Source organism: Egretta garzetta, unplaced genomic scaffold (assembly GCF_000687185.1).
Source record: "Egretta garzetta isolate BGI_Z169 unplaced genomic scaffold, ASM68718v1 scaffold121, whole genome shotgun sequence".
NCBI classification, from domain to species: domain Eukaryota; kingdom Metazoa; phylum Chordata; class Aves; order Pelecaniformes; family Ardeidae; genus Egretta; species Egretta garzetta.
The window spans coordinates 119705-134883 of NW_009258479.1; the positions used below are offsets into that span (position 1 = coordinate 119705).

General features: G+C 47.7%; 2 protein-coding genes across 4 annotated transcripts in view; one reads left to right on the forward strand and one right to left on the reverse strand.

The window, feature by feature from the left end:
- Positions 1 to 381: 381 nt before the first annotated feature.
- Positions 382 to 6470, forward strand: KIAA1191 (KIAA1191 ortholog). Its single transcript, XM_035899395.1, has 6 exons — positions 382 to 390; positions 1387 to 1513; positions 3213 to 3337; positions 4630 to 4736; positions 5052 to 5188; positions 5642 to 6470. Exons 1-6 carry the CDS (start codon positions 382 to 384, stop codon positions 5848 to 5850), a joined length of 714 nt encoding a protein of 237 aa, XP_035755288.1. The 3' UTR covers positions 5851 to 6470.
- Positions 6471 to 6668: 198 nt separating this feature from the next.
- The window catches only part of SIMC1 (SUMO interacting motifs containing 1), a 12569-nt gene continuing 4058 nt past the window's right edge, over positions 6669 to 15179 (reverse strand). For 2 of the 3 annotated variants that reach the window (XM_035899326.1, XM_035899318.1), the window contains exons 4-10: positions 14515 to 14584; positions 13923 to 14104; positions 13289 to 13468; positions 11980 to 12108; positions 10858 to 11014; positions 10692 to 10776; positions 6669 to 9723 (exon numbers count right to left, since the gene is read on the reverse strand). In XM_035899326.1, the coding sequence (XP_035755219.1) occupies positions 9503 to 9723; positions 10692 to 10776; positions 10858 to 11014; positions 11980 to 12108; positions 13289 to 13468; positions 13923 to 14104; positions 14515 to 14584 (1024 nt within the window). In that variant the 3' untranslated portion in view covers positions 6669 to 9502. The remainder of the gene's footprint in view (positions 9724 to 10691; positions 10777 to 10857; positions 11015 to 11979; positions 12109 to 13288; positions 13469 to 13922; positions 14105 to 14514; positions 14585 to 15179) is intronic. The other variant, XM_035899332.1, reaches the window with a different exon arrangement.

The following is a 15179-nucleotide window of genomic DNA, read 5'->3' on the forward strand; positions in this document are numbered from 1 at the left end:
GGGCGAGCTGCCCCTGCCCGCCGCAGCAGAGGCCGCTGGGCCCCGGGAGCGCTGGGGACAGGACCGGCTTTGCTGCCTGGCCCTGCTGCGGGATGTTCTGGGGATTCCCTTGCTTATGGGAGGCGTTTATGGGGCAAAAAAGCTGCAAGCTGTAGCCGGGTGTAATTAAACCAGAGCGAAAGGGGAGAACGGGCTGCCCAGGGAAGTGGTCGAGTCCCCATCCCTGGAGGTATTTAAAAGATAGGTAGATGTGGTGCCTAGAGACATGGTTTACTGGTGGAGTTGGCAGTGCTAGGTTAGCGGTTGGACTTGATGATCTTTAGGTTGGACTTTTCCAACCTAAATGATTCTATGGTTTAGGTCAGATGTAAATTCTTTACGATGAGGGTGGTGAGGCACTGGAACAGGTTGCCCAGAGAAGCTGTGGATGCCCCATCTCTGGAAGTGTTCAGCATCAGGTGGGGTGAGGCTTTCAGTGGCCTGATCTGGTGAAAGATGTCCCTGCCTGCAGCAGGGGGGCTGGACAGGGTGATCTTTGAAGGCTCCTTCCAACCCAGACTGCCCTATGAAATGACTATGGGGTGCAGGACCAGCTCTTTTAAATTTAGAGGCTGTTTTTCTTAAGTTTGAAGTGAAGTTAAATGTTGTTGGATGGAAGTAAATAACTCTACATCCTTTTGATCTTAACCTCTGTTCTGCACTTCATTTTGTTTTAAAGTCTTTCTCGTGGAAGAAAACCTAAAGTTGAGGTTTGGCACAAAAAGCAAACTGTCCAGTGAGGGAATAGTAACTCCTGTGGTTAGGAGGAGGAAGTCTGTGTCTCACAGGGTTTCTTGTTTCTAGCATTTGTTTTGTGGTTCTTTGTTGCTAGGGTCTCGTGATCAGTGGTAGAGCTATGACAGCTAGATACACCGGGCAAGAAACTGATTTAAGGAACGAGGGGGAAAACAAGATCTAAACAGCAGCCTCTAATCTGTGTGACTGCCATTCTCTAAACAGTTTGTGTTTCTGAGCTGTCTGTGGAAGGGTGCTCTTGCCTAATTGACCTTGGAGTCCAATTTGTAGTTATGAGAATGGAAGTAGATAATGTTCTGGTTTCTTTCCTGTTGACCTTTTTGTACTTAAACTAACAACTTGTTGGCTCTGAGCCTGGCAGGTTTTCAAATGTTGGATGCAAGTTGCTTGTTCATTGCTGAGAATTATAAGGTTCAAGCTCTAAATATTCATGAGCTGTAGTGAGAACAGCGTATGGGTTTCTTCCATGGGATGAAGGCTAGCTGCTGGAGCAGCTTGGCCTTGTGTCTCATGTGAGTAGTTAGAGATGTGTCCTGGCAAGGTGCTGAGATATTTTCTCACCTTAAACTGTACCCTGCTTCTTCCCCACAGATTGAGGATGGGGATGCTAACACGAATGCACCTATCATAACTCCTTCATCGTCCACCGAAAGTGTTAACAAGGTACCTGTGGTGAAGGCCAAGGCCACTCATATCATCATGAACTCTCTCATTACAAGTAAGAATTCTCATCTCTAGCGTGATGGCTAATGGGGTGCGGGCACACGAGCGTGCTCCAGCTTGGTAATGTCTCAGGGTAACTACCAGAGTTCCTGGACAACTTGTGGGTTCAGACTGACTCTGCTCTTGAGCTGTATGAGGGGTTGGTTTTTTTGTTTTTTTGGAGCATGTTTCTAGAAGGAAGCAGGGAACTAGGGGACATGCCATGCTTATTGCCTCTGTGTTTCCAGGTGCTGGAGGTGGGTGGTGAGGGAGGAGTGCAGGGTACATTATCTGCTGGTAGGACACTGTAGTTCACGCCACCTTGTTGCTGGAGTGCAGAGGTGGTGGCTACTGCTGTGACTCTGCTTATTAACTTGCTATTTCTGAATGACAGGTAAAGCTCTAAAATGAACTAAAGTGGTGTGGAGAGCTGGCATACTGTGCTAATGGCGCACTTGCTGGCATTTGTTAGTTAACAGTAGTGGCAGCTGTCTTGCTGACAGTAAAACTTACTTTAAAAAAACAAACCTCATAAATTGTGATGCTTTAAAATCAAATTGAATCAGTTATGCTTGCAGAGAAGACATGCCTGTTTGCCACAAGAGGAATTATTCACGTGTTAATATGTCCCCAGTGCCTCTTTTAGCAGCTGGGATCTGAGCTTCAGCTGGGATCAGAGCTTCATCTTTTCCTCCAAGCAGTGCTTACAAAGACTTCTAGATTTTCAGACCAGCATTTTGGTATAGCTATACATTTGCGCTTATTTCAGCCTTGGCTCAAAAATAACCAACACATCAGAAAATAACATCCAGGAATATGGACTTTCTTCTGGAAAGCAGCTCCTGTTCTAGTCTAATGATTAAATGCTAATCTAGTTAAAACCATGATGGCCTAAAAATGTTCATGTGCAGTAAGAAGTCAGGAGCCCCAACCTATACCTCCCAGGAAGAACATTCAGTCAGAAGTTGGAAATAAACAGGCAAAGGTCCTCTAGATTTCTCATATATACAGTGCACTATCCCTGCGATAACTTTAAGGTGGGAAGTGTAACCTGTTTTAAAGATGAGCTTTTCCAGTAATCTTTTTGTACTCTTATTCCTTTTGACTTTTTTCTTAGTTCCACTAAGGAGTGAACATCTTATGCTGGTAGTAGGGAGGGGAAAGTGCTTATAATTTCAGAACTGAAGTTGGTATCAGTGTATTAGATGCTGTCTTAGTATTTGGCTGAAATAGCTTATTTTACCTCATCGGGAATCACTGGGAGTCTTTACCACCTGCAAGGCTGTGATTGTCAGATTAGATAGTGTAGGCAATCTTTCAGAAGGCTTCATTTTTTGTTGGCGAAGAAAAACTCATTTGAACCTGGAGGGCCACTTAAAATGTCCAGCTTATTGAGAACTCCTACATTTAGGAAGTTGTAATTAGGAGTGATGCAGCTTCTTGGGTGAGATGGGTTTAATTACAGGTGTTGCATTTGTAATACATCTGGTGATTTGGGACAAATCACTGCTCATCTGACTTATCCCTACGAGTCAGGATAGTTTTCAAGTCAGAGTATCTCGTTAGCTTCACCTTGCTGCCTCCGTTAACTCACCACAACATGTAGGTATGAATGATTAAAAAGGGTCTTACATTCCATTGCTTAAGTTGCTTTTGTTTGCTAGACCTGACTGTGGTGGTATTTCTGTGTGAATATGTGCTCTTGTCCGTTCCAGAGCAGACTCAGGAGAGCATTCAGCGCTTTGAGCAGCAGGCAGGACTGAGAGATGCTGGTTACACTCCCCACAAAGGCCTCACTACTGAGGAGACCAAGTATCACCGAGTGGCTGAGGCAGTCCATGTAAGGCTTGTTTTACATTGGCTTTTTCCATGTAGATTGTGTGCTGGCTTAACACCTATCTGGTGACATAACTTTTGGAGCGTGTTGCTTGGACTCTCCTTAAACTGCTTCCTCTGAAGGCTTTTAGCTCATTGTGTAAAAAAGATTACCCACTTACATTTTACAGTTAGTGTTAGCTCTTAAAGTTTTGAAACAAACTTCTTTCTGAAATTGCCATATCCCACAGTCATGTCAGGCTATCACAGTCATCTTTCCAAGTGGGGACAGCCCTACACAGCATCTAGTTTGTTGCTGTACATTTGAGCGGTGCCCTGCAGTTGGCTGTTGCAACTGTTTGTTCCAAGAGAACTTGTAAACCGTGCATTTCTGATGTGGAACTTAGAGGGAAGCCCAATTTGATCTGCTTACTGGGAACAAAGACAAAGGTCTTGAATCAATATGTTTCTGATGAGCTTGGTTGCTCACAGTAATCCTGCAGTTGGAGTTTAATAGTGAACTCTCCAAGTGTTCTCCCACAAGGTCAAAGTTTCAGTAACAGTGTTGGTGAATTGCATTAGTGCAGCTTGGATAGGCACAGGAAACATTCTGAGAAGGTGCCTGTGTAGTTGGTGTTTGAACTATAACTGCTCTTCAAGTGATTTCTTCAAAGTTCAGTTTGTGCCGTCTGACTTGTAATAACCTGGTTCACATACACGCACTTCCTGTTTATTTTGAGCGAGCATACTCTCCAAATGCAGCTCATCCCAGCGTTCCCATCCTGTTGTATGTGGATTACTTCTCCGGGTCTAGTACTCCTAGACCTTGTACCTTCTGCATGAGGTCTGGTCTCACCTTTGTTAGAGAACTTGTGGGACTGAAAGCTTTTCTTCTCTGAAAAGTGCTGCAGACAAATGGTTGCTGTGGCATTTAGGCTTGTTACCAGGGAACCGACGTGTAGGTCTGCTACATCTCCAGCCTCCCTATGAATTCTGGTATTGAAGCAGTGCATTACTATTGGGTAGTGACTCTGGATTGCAGAGTGAGCTGTAGGTGTTATTTTACTTCCTCTAGCCTGGAGGGTGTTTTGAGCATAGTGGACTTCCAAAATGCTTGTATCTGATGTGGAGAGAAGCTTAAGGGGTGTATGCAAGTACTGTAATACTGGATTTAGCTTTATGTGAAGTGACACTTAAATCCTTTATCACATGAGATAGAAACAATTGTCCAGTTTTGACAATAAAACTAGCTGTTTGTTCCTTATGTCTTGTATTTAAGCTCTGTTGCTTCTGTGTTTCTCTTGCCTCTCCTAACAGAAGCTAAAAATGCAGAGTGGAGAGATGACAAAAGATGACAAACAGACTTCTTCTGCTCAGTCCACTCCAAGCAGCACTCCCCACTCCTCTCCCAAGCATAAAAACAGGTACTCTGTTCCTGGCAGACCACTGCCTCCTTTGGTTTCCTACAGGCTGCTGAGGTGGGAGCTGCTATGAATAACCTTATCCACTGAGGGACTGTCTAAGGGGTAAAATTCAGAGCCTGCTGTGGATTTGTGTTGGATAGATCCAACTGTTGAAAGCTTGTGGAACTTGAGCATACATATCTTCATCCTAGGTGGTAACAAACCTATTAAGATCGTTTAAATTGCCCCTGATAACTACATGTAAAGTTCCTGGCACAGTGGGCCACCTGAAGTATTTATTCTCATGTTTTATACATCTCAATGATTTTTCCCTAGGGGTTGGTTTAGTCAGGGATCCTCTACATCTATCACTGGCCCAGACTTTGCAATGGAAGCTGGTGGGGACAAATTGCCATCTGAAAGATGGAGCTTTTTTGGACCCAAAGCCATCCAGAAATCCACCAATGATCCAGGTATGTCCTCTAAAATCTCCTGCCCTGCCAAGAGCTAGGGGAGAACTGTCACACAACAAACTTGCTAGCTATTTCTGGAGCCTTATCCTGCTTGCCTTGTTACTTTCTAGGATCATCTTGTGAATGTCTGCTATTGATGCAATTTCTGTGCCTAAATATAAAGCAGTTAGGTAAAACCTATGCCAGGATTCTGAAAGTAGAAATAACTTGCACTGATCTCCAGTGGAAGGGCAGGGTGTGAAGGTGATGGCTTTTTCTCTGCTGTCTAGTGGAACCAGAATTGGAAGTGTCAGCCACTGATGTGAAATAGGCTTTAGATGACATGAAGCTGCAGTGTCTTGCATAGGCTTTCTGCAGGGTTGGGCATTGGTGACGCTGCTCACTCTTGGCAGCAGTGGAGAAAGGACTTGGCTAGTTTTCCTAGCTCTTACTTGCTGTGATTTTTTTCACCAGGAGGATTCACCATCCAATCCTATAAGGGTGCCCAGAAGCCATCCCCAATGGAGCTGATGCGTGCTCAGGCTACTAGGATGCCAGAGGATCCAGTCACCTTCAAGCCACCCAAAATGGACATTCCAGTCACGGAAGGGAGGAAAAAATCTCCACGTTCCCATAATATCAAACCTCGGGATCTGAATGTGCTCACTCCTACTGGGTTCTAGGAAGAATGCTTCTGGTGTCTTTAGCAGGCTACAGGGTGTGTTAGGCTCTGCTTTCTTGTCCCATTGTGCTGCAGTAAAATAGGAAAGTCTCCCTTCCAGCTCTTCACTTCAGAAAAGGAAACAGTTGTGACTGTCTTCCTAAAGCCAGTCTTGTACAGAACCTGCACTAGTCTTGTACTACTGCACTAGTACTAAACCAATGTAAACCATCCTGTCTGCTTTATCGCACCAGCTCAGTCTGCTAGGCTGTGCTAGATGTGCTTCCCAGTACACTGCACCACAGTAAAACCTTGAACCATGTTTTGTGGGACAGGACTGCATGTGGTGTGCAAGCAGGCTGGCTTGCCTACTTGCAGTCCGATTGTCTTATCGTGCTCAGTGCTGAAGTACCTGCAGGAGCACTGTGGTTCCATCGGGCATATACAGAACACCAGTGGAAAATGATGAAAACAAGGAAGGACTAAAAACTGGACCATTAACTACCAGAAAGAAGCTGCCCTGGGAATGTGGTGGACTGGTTTTAAATGTGACACTCCTTTACTATCCAGTTCAACACCTAATACTTTGTTCTTGGATATTTTTTTAAAGGAAAAGTGGAACAGTGACTATTCTAAGATGCTCTTAATAGAAAGGCAGGAAGTAGAATCCAAGGGGGCTTGGCAGTAATGTGGAGGAATTGTTTCTCTTCCAACTCTTCAAGTTCCTCCAAAAAGGTGGAAATGACCAGATCTGTTGTGGCTTGAACCAAGTAATCCTCTTTTCTCCTTTCCGCAAAACAGGATTGTCCTGCCTTCTCCTAGACAACAGACTTAGAGATATTCTGGCACTCTGGGTGCTGCTTGATCTGTGCGTTTTTTTTTTTTTTCTAGCATCTTGTATGAGTCATGTAGTAGAAGTGTATTAGACACCAGGGGCACTTCTCGGATAGGCTTTTCTGTTTCGTCAGTATCGAATGCATTTTGCAGGTCTGGGAGAGGACTGAGGGCAGATCGAGGCTAAATGTTCTTCCCTGCTATGATACAGCTACATGTCATTTTTGGCCTAGTCAGAACCAGTTACTGGGAAGAGCTAGCACTTGCTTTCATGAAAAGTGGAAGGAACTCCTGGCTACCATCTAATCTCTTAAGCACTATAGGCAGCATTGCTCAATAATCTTCACCTGCCCTGCAGCAAACAGGTCTCCTCTCTCGTGTCACGATTGTGTGGCAGAGTGCCCTCAGCCTGCAGCAGGCTTCCCGTAGTGGTGAGGTGGCAGCAGCAGCCTTGCATCTGGTACTGAAAGCTTCTCTGTTGCAAGGACATTATACAGAGGTTACTTAACAGCTGGTAACTGTTGAGCGCTGGGTTTTCTGCCTTCTGAAACTAAACATTCCTCCTGGAGGGTGAGACAGGGTCGGCTCACTTGGCTGGCTGCTCTCCCCTCTGAAGAAGCATGTTCTGGGGCTCTGCTTCCTCTCAAGCTTGAACAGCAGTGCCAGTGATATGTTGTGGTGAAAGTCTGCCACCCAACCAAGCAGTTTTCACTGTCACCTCTCATTTGCACCTTGGCAATCAGTCTCTCATTTGACATTAATTTATTTGTTGTCTGTATTCATGTCTCTAATGTGTATGATTTTTTTTTTTTGTTTGTTACAAGAGAATAAAATCCTTGTGAATGGAGGTCCTTGGTGTGTGTTAGCACTGGCAAAGCATTCATGGAAGAAATGTGGGGCTGTCCAGTGAGTGTGAGGTCAAGGTTCTGCCTAATAAGGCTCTGGCAGCACTTGCAATAGGGTAAAATGTTTGCTCTGTAAAACTGCCTTTTGACAAGGAGACTAGATGTAAAGCCAGACTCGGTCCTTTCTTGGGGCTTGTGCAGATGAAACTAGACATGAAATCTTTGTGCTGATTCTTCTCAGATTGCTTCTCTTGCAGCCTGTGTGCTGTGTTTGCCCTGTACTGTGGAGGTGGGCACAGGCGTGGGAGCCAGGCTGCTGGTCACCTAGAAGTGCCCAGCTCCTGGTGGTGTGGCCATCTCTGCTTTGCCTTCCTCTGAAAAGCTCTGGTTTGAGTGCTGTTGTGGCATTCATAGCTGCCAAAATACTGCTGATAGAGCATGCAGTTCTGGGCTGGGGGTGTCCAAATTAAACACTGGTGTTCCCTGTGCTTCTAGAGTGTTAGCAGAATTGGAAATGGTGACATAACTCCTTGAAGCACCCAGGTGAAGCACCTGCTGCTGCAGGTCTTTGTTACACAGGCTAGTCTCATAGCTTAGGTTGGAACGGCTGGGGTTAAAGTGTGGCCCCTTGGTGTGATATTCTCATTCTACTTCCTGTATTTATATCCATAACTATGGACCTCTTGCTGGAGTGCAGCTCCTTTTCTAGTTTAATGGTAGAAGTCTAATCCAATTGAAGGACCTATCTGGAAAGTACACCTGAATGAGCATACCATACAGGAAGAGCTGCCTTTGAGAGCAGGGAGCACTTGGATTTTGTACAATTGGGAATGCTTCTGGCTCCTACTCCCAAACCAGACTTCTTCACTTTTCCCTGGATGGCTTATACCTGGATTAGAGGGGCAAGGTCACGTGGATGAGCGGTTTGTTCTCCATCTGGCAGTTGGAAAGAGGCTTCCTAAAGAACAAGGAGCAAACCTGCGAGCCCCAGGTCAGACCCTTGTGAACAGTTCTGGGCTAACTGAATCCAGGCTTCTGGATGAGGCCTTGCTGTGTAGTAAGCACCAGGTCTTCAGCGTGTGCAGCACTAACATCAGGGCTACTCCACCCCTGGCCGTGACTGCGCTGCTCAATGCTTCTAGGCTCTGGTCTCCTCATTAGGACCCTTCCAAGGTTGCCTGCCATAGGGGCAGGTAAAGGGGTGGTGGGCAGCTACAGGAGTTGTCTTTCTCCCACTGCCAACCTCTGTTGCTTCTGAACTGTCTGAGGAGATGTTCTATAGAGATGCATAATTGCTCTCTGACTTCAGCTGTGATTTGAATTGTCGCCAGTGTATTTGAATGCAATATTCATAACACACAGACTTGCCTGCACTGCAGACACTTCAGTGCATTCTGGAAGAGGCGCAGCCTTTTCAGCTGATGCTACTATCCAGTCCTCCCTCTTGACATGCTAATCACCTTGGGCAAGTCATGTAGGTGTATTTGATTTGGAACAGAATGTTCCTCTCCTGAGGACTGACCAGCATGGCTTGGGGACCTGCACACTGTGAATGCCCTCGCTGCAGCTGACACCTGCTTTTTTTCTGAAATATTATCACCTTTTCCTAAATACTGAACAGGTATTTTGGCATTTTGCTTGCTGTGCAAACTCTTGTCAGAGTTTATGGCTGCATTAGTCTAATGCTGTCCCAAGATACAGCTGCAGACCTCTGCACTTTCGGGCAGGGCTGTCACCAAGGTGAAAGAGTTGCAGAAAATATAAAAATAATTTATTTTTTTAAAGTGTACAAAGCGTCTTGTAGAACTGTAGAATCAGGCAAGTTTGAAAGCAAATTCTGAGACCATGTAAACCAGACATTTTTCCAAAGAAATGTGTAAACAAACCCACATGAGGTATGACACTTGAGACTGCAGCATGAGATGGGGGTTTTGATGTGGTTTTAGAGAGGAAACAAAAAGTTCTTTGTGCCCCCTGCCACAGTGGTTGTCTCCATCAGGTAGAAGTAACAATGAGGAACAACTCCCGAAACATGCACAATTTCTCCATGATCTGCAGGGGAAAAGGCTGCCCCAGGACCTGCTGCATTCGGCTGATGAAGTCCTCTATCTTCAGTTGAATGTCCAGATGGCTGATATCATCACCGTCCTGGAGCTTGGGCTTGGCTTTCTGAATGATCAAGTCCATCCGGTCGTTGAGGGAGCTCCGCAAGTGCTCTGCAAGAGGAAATGCAGGTGGGAAGAGGCAACATGCGGTGGGTTGCCTGACCTCTTTAGGGACAGACTGCAGTGTGCCACAGGCAGTGCTGCACTGTGGTGTGGTGGAGGGGTTGGGAACTGTGCTGACCCTCTCATGGTTATCCTTGATGCCTCTGCACAAGTCTAGCCTGGTGGAAGAAAGTACTGTCCCCTCCTGCAGCTCAGGCTGCATGTGGAGAGCACCCAAGAGATGGGGAGGGGGCAGGGCTTGTAGCATCCTTTTCTCCTGTGCTAGTGCAGACCAGACAGCTGTCCAGCTGCAAAGGGGGAGCCTCCAAAGAGCTTAACAGTGATTGTCTAGGGCTTTAGGGAGAATAAGACTCTATGTACATGTGATGATGCATTCCTCTGCATTCTTCCATGAGAGCCTTAACCCTGGGCAGCAGCTGAAGTTGGGAAGAGACTTTAGGAATTTTCTGATAAAACAACTTTAGGGAGTTTTAGGGATTATTTTGTGACTGTGCCACTCTCCTGGAGTCAGAAATACTGCTCCCTCCATGGCTACTGTGCATGGTACTCCCTGCTGTCTAAGTGCTGAGTGTGTCCTGGATTTACCATCCCTTTGACTTCTGCTTTTCCTCCTAAACCGCCCTATTCTTCCACCCACTGTGTGTGCAACTTAGACAATAGGAGGTACAAAGCACCCCCTTGTGTAATTCTAGTGCAGGGATTGATCCTTTAGGAAATAGGCAATTTCTCAGAAGCTAAACTTGGCAAAGCAGGTTGGGTGCTCTGCTTGATGCAACATCACTTTGCTCTGACTGCTGGGAATAGTAACTAGCATGGACAGAGGCACATTATCTTTCTAAGACTCAGCGGCCATGAGTTGAAGAGTGATGAGAAGAGAGGACGGAAGGGTACTTTGGCTGTTCTACTGCAGCCTCTTGATGAGACGGTGTTTATTAAGGCCAGAACAGGCTGCTTACCCAGTATTACATTTTGGTAACTCATCAGCAGCAAATTCAAGTACTGCAGCATCTCATCCCATCTTTGCCATGTTGCTGTTTCATCCTATGACAGGAGACAGTATTTGGTTATTAGAAGAGGTTTTCTTAGGAGAAAACACGGTAAAGGAGAGGTTGGACTGGATACCTGGTTTTGCAGTAGCACAGAGGAGTGGCTCAGGAAGTACAGGATCTTGGCCAGAGACAAGGGCAAGGTTGTGGGAACATCACAACTATGCTGGAACAACAGCTCTAGCAATTTGCAGCGCAAGAGCTGGCTCTCCATGGTGTTTAAGAAAGCTTCCCTGGAAGACAAAGGGATTTACTTTGGGGGAGGCAGCACAGCCTGACCAGGGACAACTGCTCCAGCATGTTCCTGGTGTCCCACTGGTGCTGATCTGGTGCAGGGGTTGCCCAGCAGTGCAGTGGAAGGAAAACCACCAGATGTGATAGAGATCTTCGTTATGCAGCTTGGCCATGGACATGTTTACGTCCTTAGGTCTGACCTGTGGCAACCCGAGGTTGGTACGGTCTGTGAAGCAAGCTTAGCTGCTTCACTTCACCCTGCCCAGCAGCCTGTGTGGAAGTTACCCATTCAAAAAAAAACTTGAAGGGAGCACAGCCAAGCAAGTGTGAAGTGGGGTCAGTGGCCATCACTCACACGTCAGATTGATACCTTGGTTAGAATCAATTTGGCTTGATTACACTTGTGTGCTCAGAGAGAGTTCTGCTAAAAAAGTCCAAAAGGGCTGCCTGCTGGGGCTCGCAAACATGGGTCTGAAATGTCTGTGGGTCTAGTGGTCTCATGTCTACGCTAGAGCCAGTTGGGCCCTTGTGCTTTGGTTTCAGATACTGCATTTCTCAGAGAAGCAAACAAAATCATGTCAAGGCAAAGCTGCAAGAACTGCATCGTATTTCTGATGAGCTTCTCAGTTATCCCTGGCAATCAGTGATGTGTTTGCCTGTACGTGACCATGCTGATGAGGAGTGCTGATTGTCAGACCCTCTTTACAGTTTTACAGGCCTGCAACTTTAACAGGTGGGAGAATCAACTTTTCTTAGCAACACATGAGCTGGGGAGATGCGGTCAGCTGGTGATGTTCTATCTCCATGGGATCTGTCAGTCCAACAGCCATGCGTTTACTGGCTGGGTCATAAATGAGCCTGTCTTTCTATACCCTGTGGTACTTCATGCATGCAGACTTGGATGTAAATTGGGCGTAAGACTATTGCTCACACAGGCAGATGCTGCCTTGCACGTTTGTCTCACCTTTGGCTCCTCAGGGGAATATTCAGTATAAATGGGAATATCACATCTGCGATCTTACAGGAGCTGCAGTTGGGAGATTTGTCCACTTCCACTGCAATGGACAACATCCGCTGGAGCAGGAGCATCACCCTAGGTTAGAGAGACAGTCAAAACTAGGAGACACTACCCCTCAGCTTGCAAAGTAAAGCAGTGGGGACAGCACCTAGTTCAGCCTCATGCCTTGCAGTGAGGGGTGTAGGGGAACGTAGCAGGCTAGATTTGGTGTCTCTTGGTGGCTTTTGAATCTGATGCTCTTGGAAGCAGAGCTAATCCCAGATGGGACCTCGGGAGGTCTCAGTGGCTGTACTGAGTGTTGGTGGAACAAGACGGGGCAGCCTGAGCTGTGGGCCAAGAGCTCCAGCCTTATGCTACATGTAAGAGGGGGATGCACTGGTTTCCTACCAGGTGAAAAAGTCTCTTGCTCACCAAGTGTATGTCTATCCCAAAGGAGAACTTCAGGTACAGCCTGGCTTCCCTGACCTGACAGGGAGAGACTCTGGCTTCTCCCTGACTTGGGCCCCATGATACTGCCAGCAGGGAGTCAGGACTTCTGGGGCTTACTTCTGGGTGAAGAAAGCTGGTGGAGCCACCTCTGCCTGGGCAGTGCTGGCCTGACATGGTGTAGATGAGCTGCGTTCAGCCCTTTCTTCTGCTGAAGAGGATGTAATCTCTTGCTGCTGCTGCTGTGTCTGGGAGAACCCAACTCCTGTAACTGCTGCAACCAACCATTCGACCACCTCCCTGAGACAAACAGAAACAGAAACGTTAGCAGGGACAGGCCTGGTTTTGCTGCATTCTGACCTCTAGATTCACCTGGAGTTCAAGGAAAGACCCCAAGGATGAAGAATACGTCCCACCCACTTGGATAGGCTATGGAGTAGCTCTACTGAAGCAGCAGATTTATATGCTTGTCAACAGGACTGACTCCTCAGTCCTGTCCTAAGCAATGCAAATCTAACCTTGTTCCTGGGAAAAGCCCGCTAAGATGGGACCTCGGGAGGTCTCAGTGGCTGTACTGAGTGTTGGTGGAACAAGACGGGGCAGCCTGAGCTGTGGGCCAAGAGCTCCAGCCTTATGCTACATGTAAGAGGGGGATGCGCTGGTTTCCTACCAGGTGAAAAAGTCTCTTGCTCACCAAGTGTATGTCTATCCCAAAGGAGAACTTCAGGTACAGCCTGGCTTCCCTGACCTGACAGGGAGAGACTCTGGCTTCTCCCTGACTTGGGCCCCATGATACTGCCAGCAGGGAGTCAGGACTTCTGGGGCTTACTTCTGGGTGAAGAAAGCTGGTGGAGCCACCTCTGCCTGGGCAGTGCTGGCCTGACATGGTGTAGATGAGCTGCGTTCAGCCCTTTCTTCTGCTGAAGAGGATGTAATCTCTTGCTGCTGCTGCTGTGTCTGGGAGAACCCAACTCCTGTAACTGCTGCAACCAACCATTCGACCACCTCCCTGAGACAAACAGAAACAGAAACGTTAGCAGGGACAGGCCTGGTTTTGCTGCATTCTGACCTCTAGATTCACCTGGAGTTCAAGGAAAGACCCCAAGGATGAAGAATATGTCCCACCCACTTGGATAGGCTATGGAGTAGCTCTACTGAAGCAGCAGATTTATATGCTTGTCAACAGGACTGACTCCTCAGTCCTGTCCTAAGCAATGCAAATCTAACCTTGTTCCTGGGAAAAGCCCGCTAGGTTGTGGCTGGGAATGCCTTGAATCATCTCTCCCAGTTTGCTTTTGTAAACCTGCTCGTGTTCTTTATATTTGGGCCCTACACTTCCCTCTGTCTCCCAGAGACTTTCCTGGAAAGTCTGAAAGTCTGACCTGGAGTCTTGACAAGCATTCCCTGAGCCCCTGCCCCTCAGCATCTGGTTGGAGAATAGAGGAGGAGGAGGTGTCCCTTACTTGACATTGTTGAAGCACATGTCACACGAAAGCACTTTCTTGGCAATCGACTTCTGCAGCATGCGCAACCTCAGGTTCTGCTGGAAATCATCCTCCAGGGTCTGCACCACATATTGCAGGAAGAGGAGCCAGCCAGGGGGCTTCTCCTGAGGGCAGATGGAGGTGGTATGAGCCTGATGGAGCTGCAGGGCAAAGAGCACCAGGGAATGTGGCTGTCTCAGGAATGGGCTGATATACATGGCTGAGGAGTAGCTCCAGGAGGGGCTTCCTGGCTCAGGCAATGCCCTGGGGGCTTCGCTGGACCTGCTCTACCATTGCACTAGGTCTGTGGCCTACAGAGGCTCTGTCTGTTGCTTTGTCTTCTTCAGATGAGGCAACCTGTCTACAGCTGTGCAGCAGCTTAGGAAGCACTGTGGATAAAAGTGGGAGACCCAATGGGCATCTGCTGCCTTCAGTGGCTGCAATAAAACTACATGTTGGACTGGCCCATTCTGCAGCAGAGGATGGCCATGAGACCCTGGGGCAATGCTTACTCTCAGGCACCGCGTAATGGATGATCCCTGCCCGATGTGATACACACGGTGCCAAGTACCTGGTCCTCCATGATGTATTTCAGCAGCGTCCAGTCCCATCCCACCGTCGTCATGTTGGCTGGATGGAGCCTGCAAGGACAGCACTGTCCGTTTGTGCTGAACTGCCCAGCAGTCTGCCTGGAGGCACAGCAGCCCCTGGCCCTCCCTGGCCCCACGTGCTCAGAGGCCTGACATTCCTTCTCATCTCCAGCTTCACCCTCTCCCTTTCTCCTCCCCTGACCACATTATTTTTTTTTGGAAGCACCTGACTGGTGCTGTACTCCATGGAGAACATTGGCACTCCTGGGCCCATGGCCTCACAAAACATTGTGATTCTCTCTGGGAATCCTGAGGGCAGTGGGGGAACCGTTCTAGCCACCTCCAGCCCATGATCCCTGCTGCAGCCCATGGAAGCCATTCCTGCCATGTCACAGCAGTGAAGAATGAGATCTGCTCTTCAGAAGCAAGGCAAACACACTCCTCTGTCCTAGAGGGCTCACTGGTGTCAAAAGCCACCCCTGCGCTGTGCGGGCTTGCTACTAAATTATTAAAGCATGCTCATGATATAGTTGGAGCTGCTTTCCCTCTTGCCTCAGCTTCCCCTGCCTCGCTTCCCCTGCCTCGCTTCCCCACCCCCATCCTCCATCTGCTTGGGGGTTTAGCGGCTGGGGGGTGGGGCGGCCGG

Coding starts and splice junctions, on each gene's coding strand:
- KIAA1191 (XM_035899395.1), top strand. Junction 1,514..3,212: donor CATGAACTCTCTCATTACAA/GTAAGAATTCTC, acceptor TGTCCGTTCCAG/AGCAGACTCAGGAGAGCATT. Junction 5,189..5,641: donor GAAATCCACCAATGATCCAG/GTATGTCCTCTA, acceptor TTTTTTCACCAG/GAGGATTCACCATCCAATCC.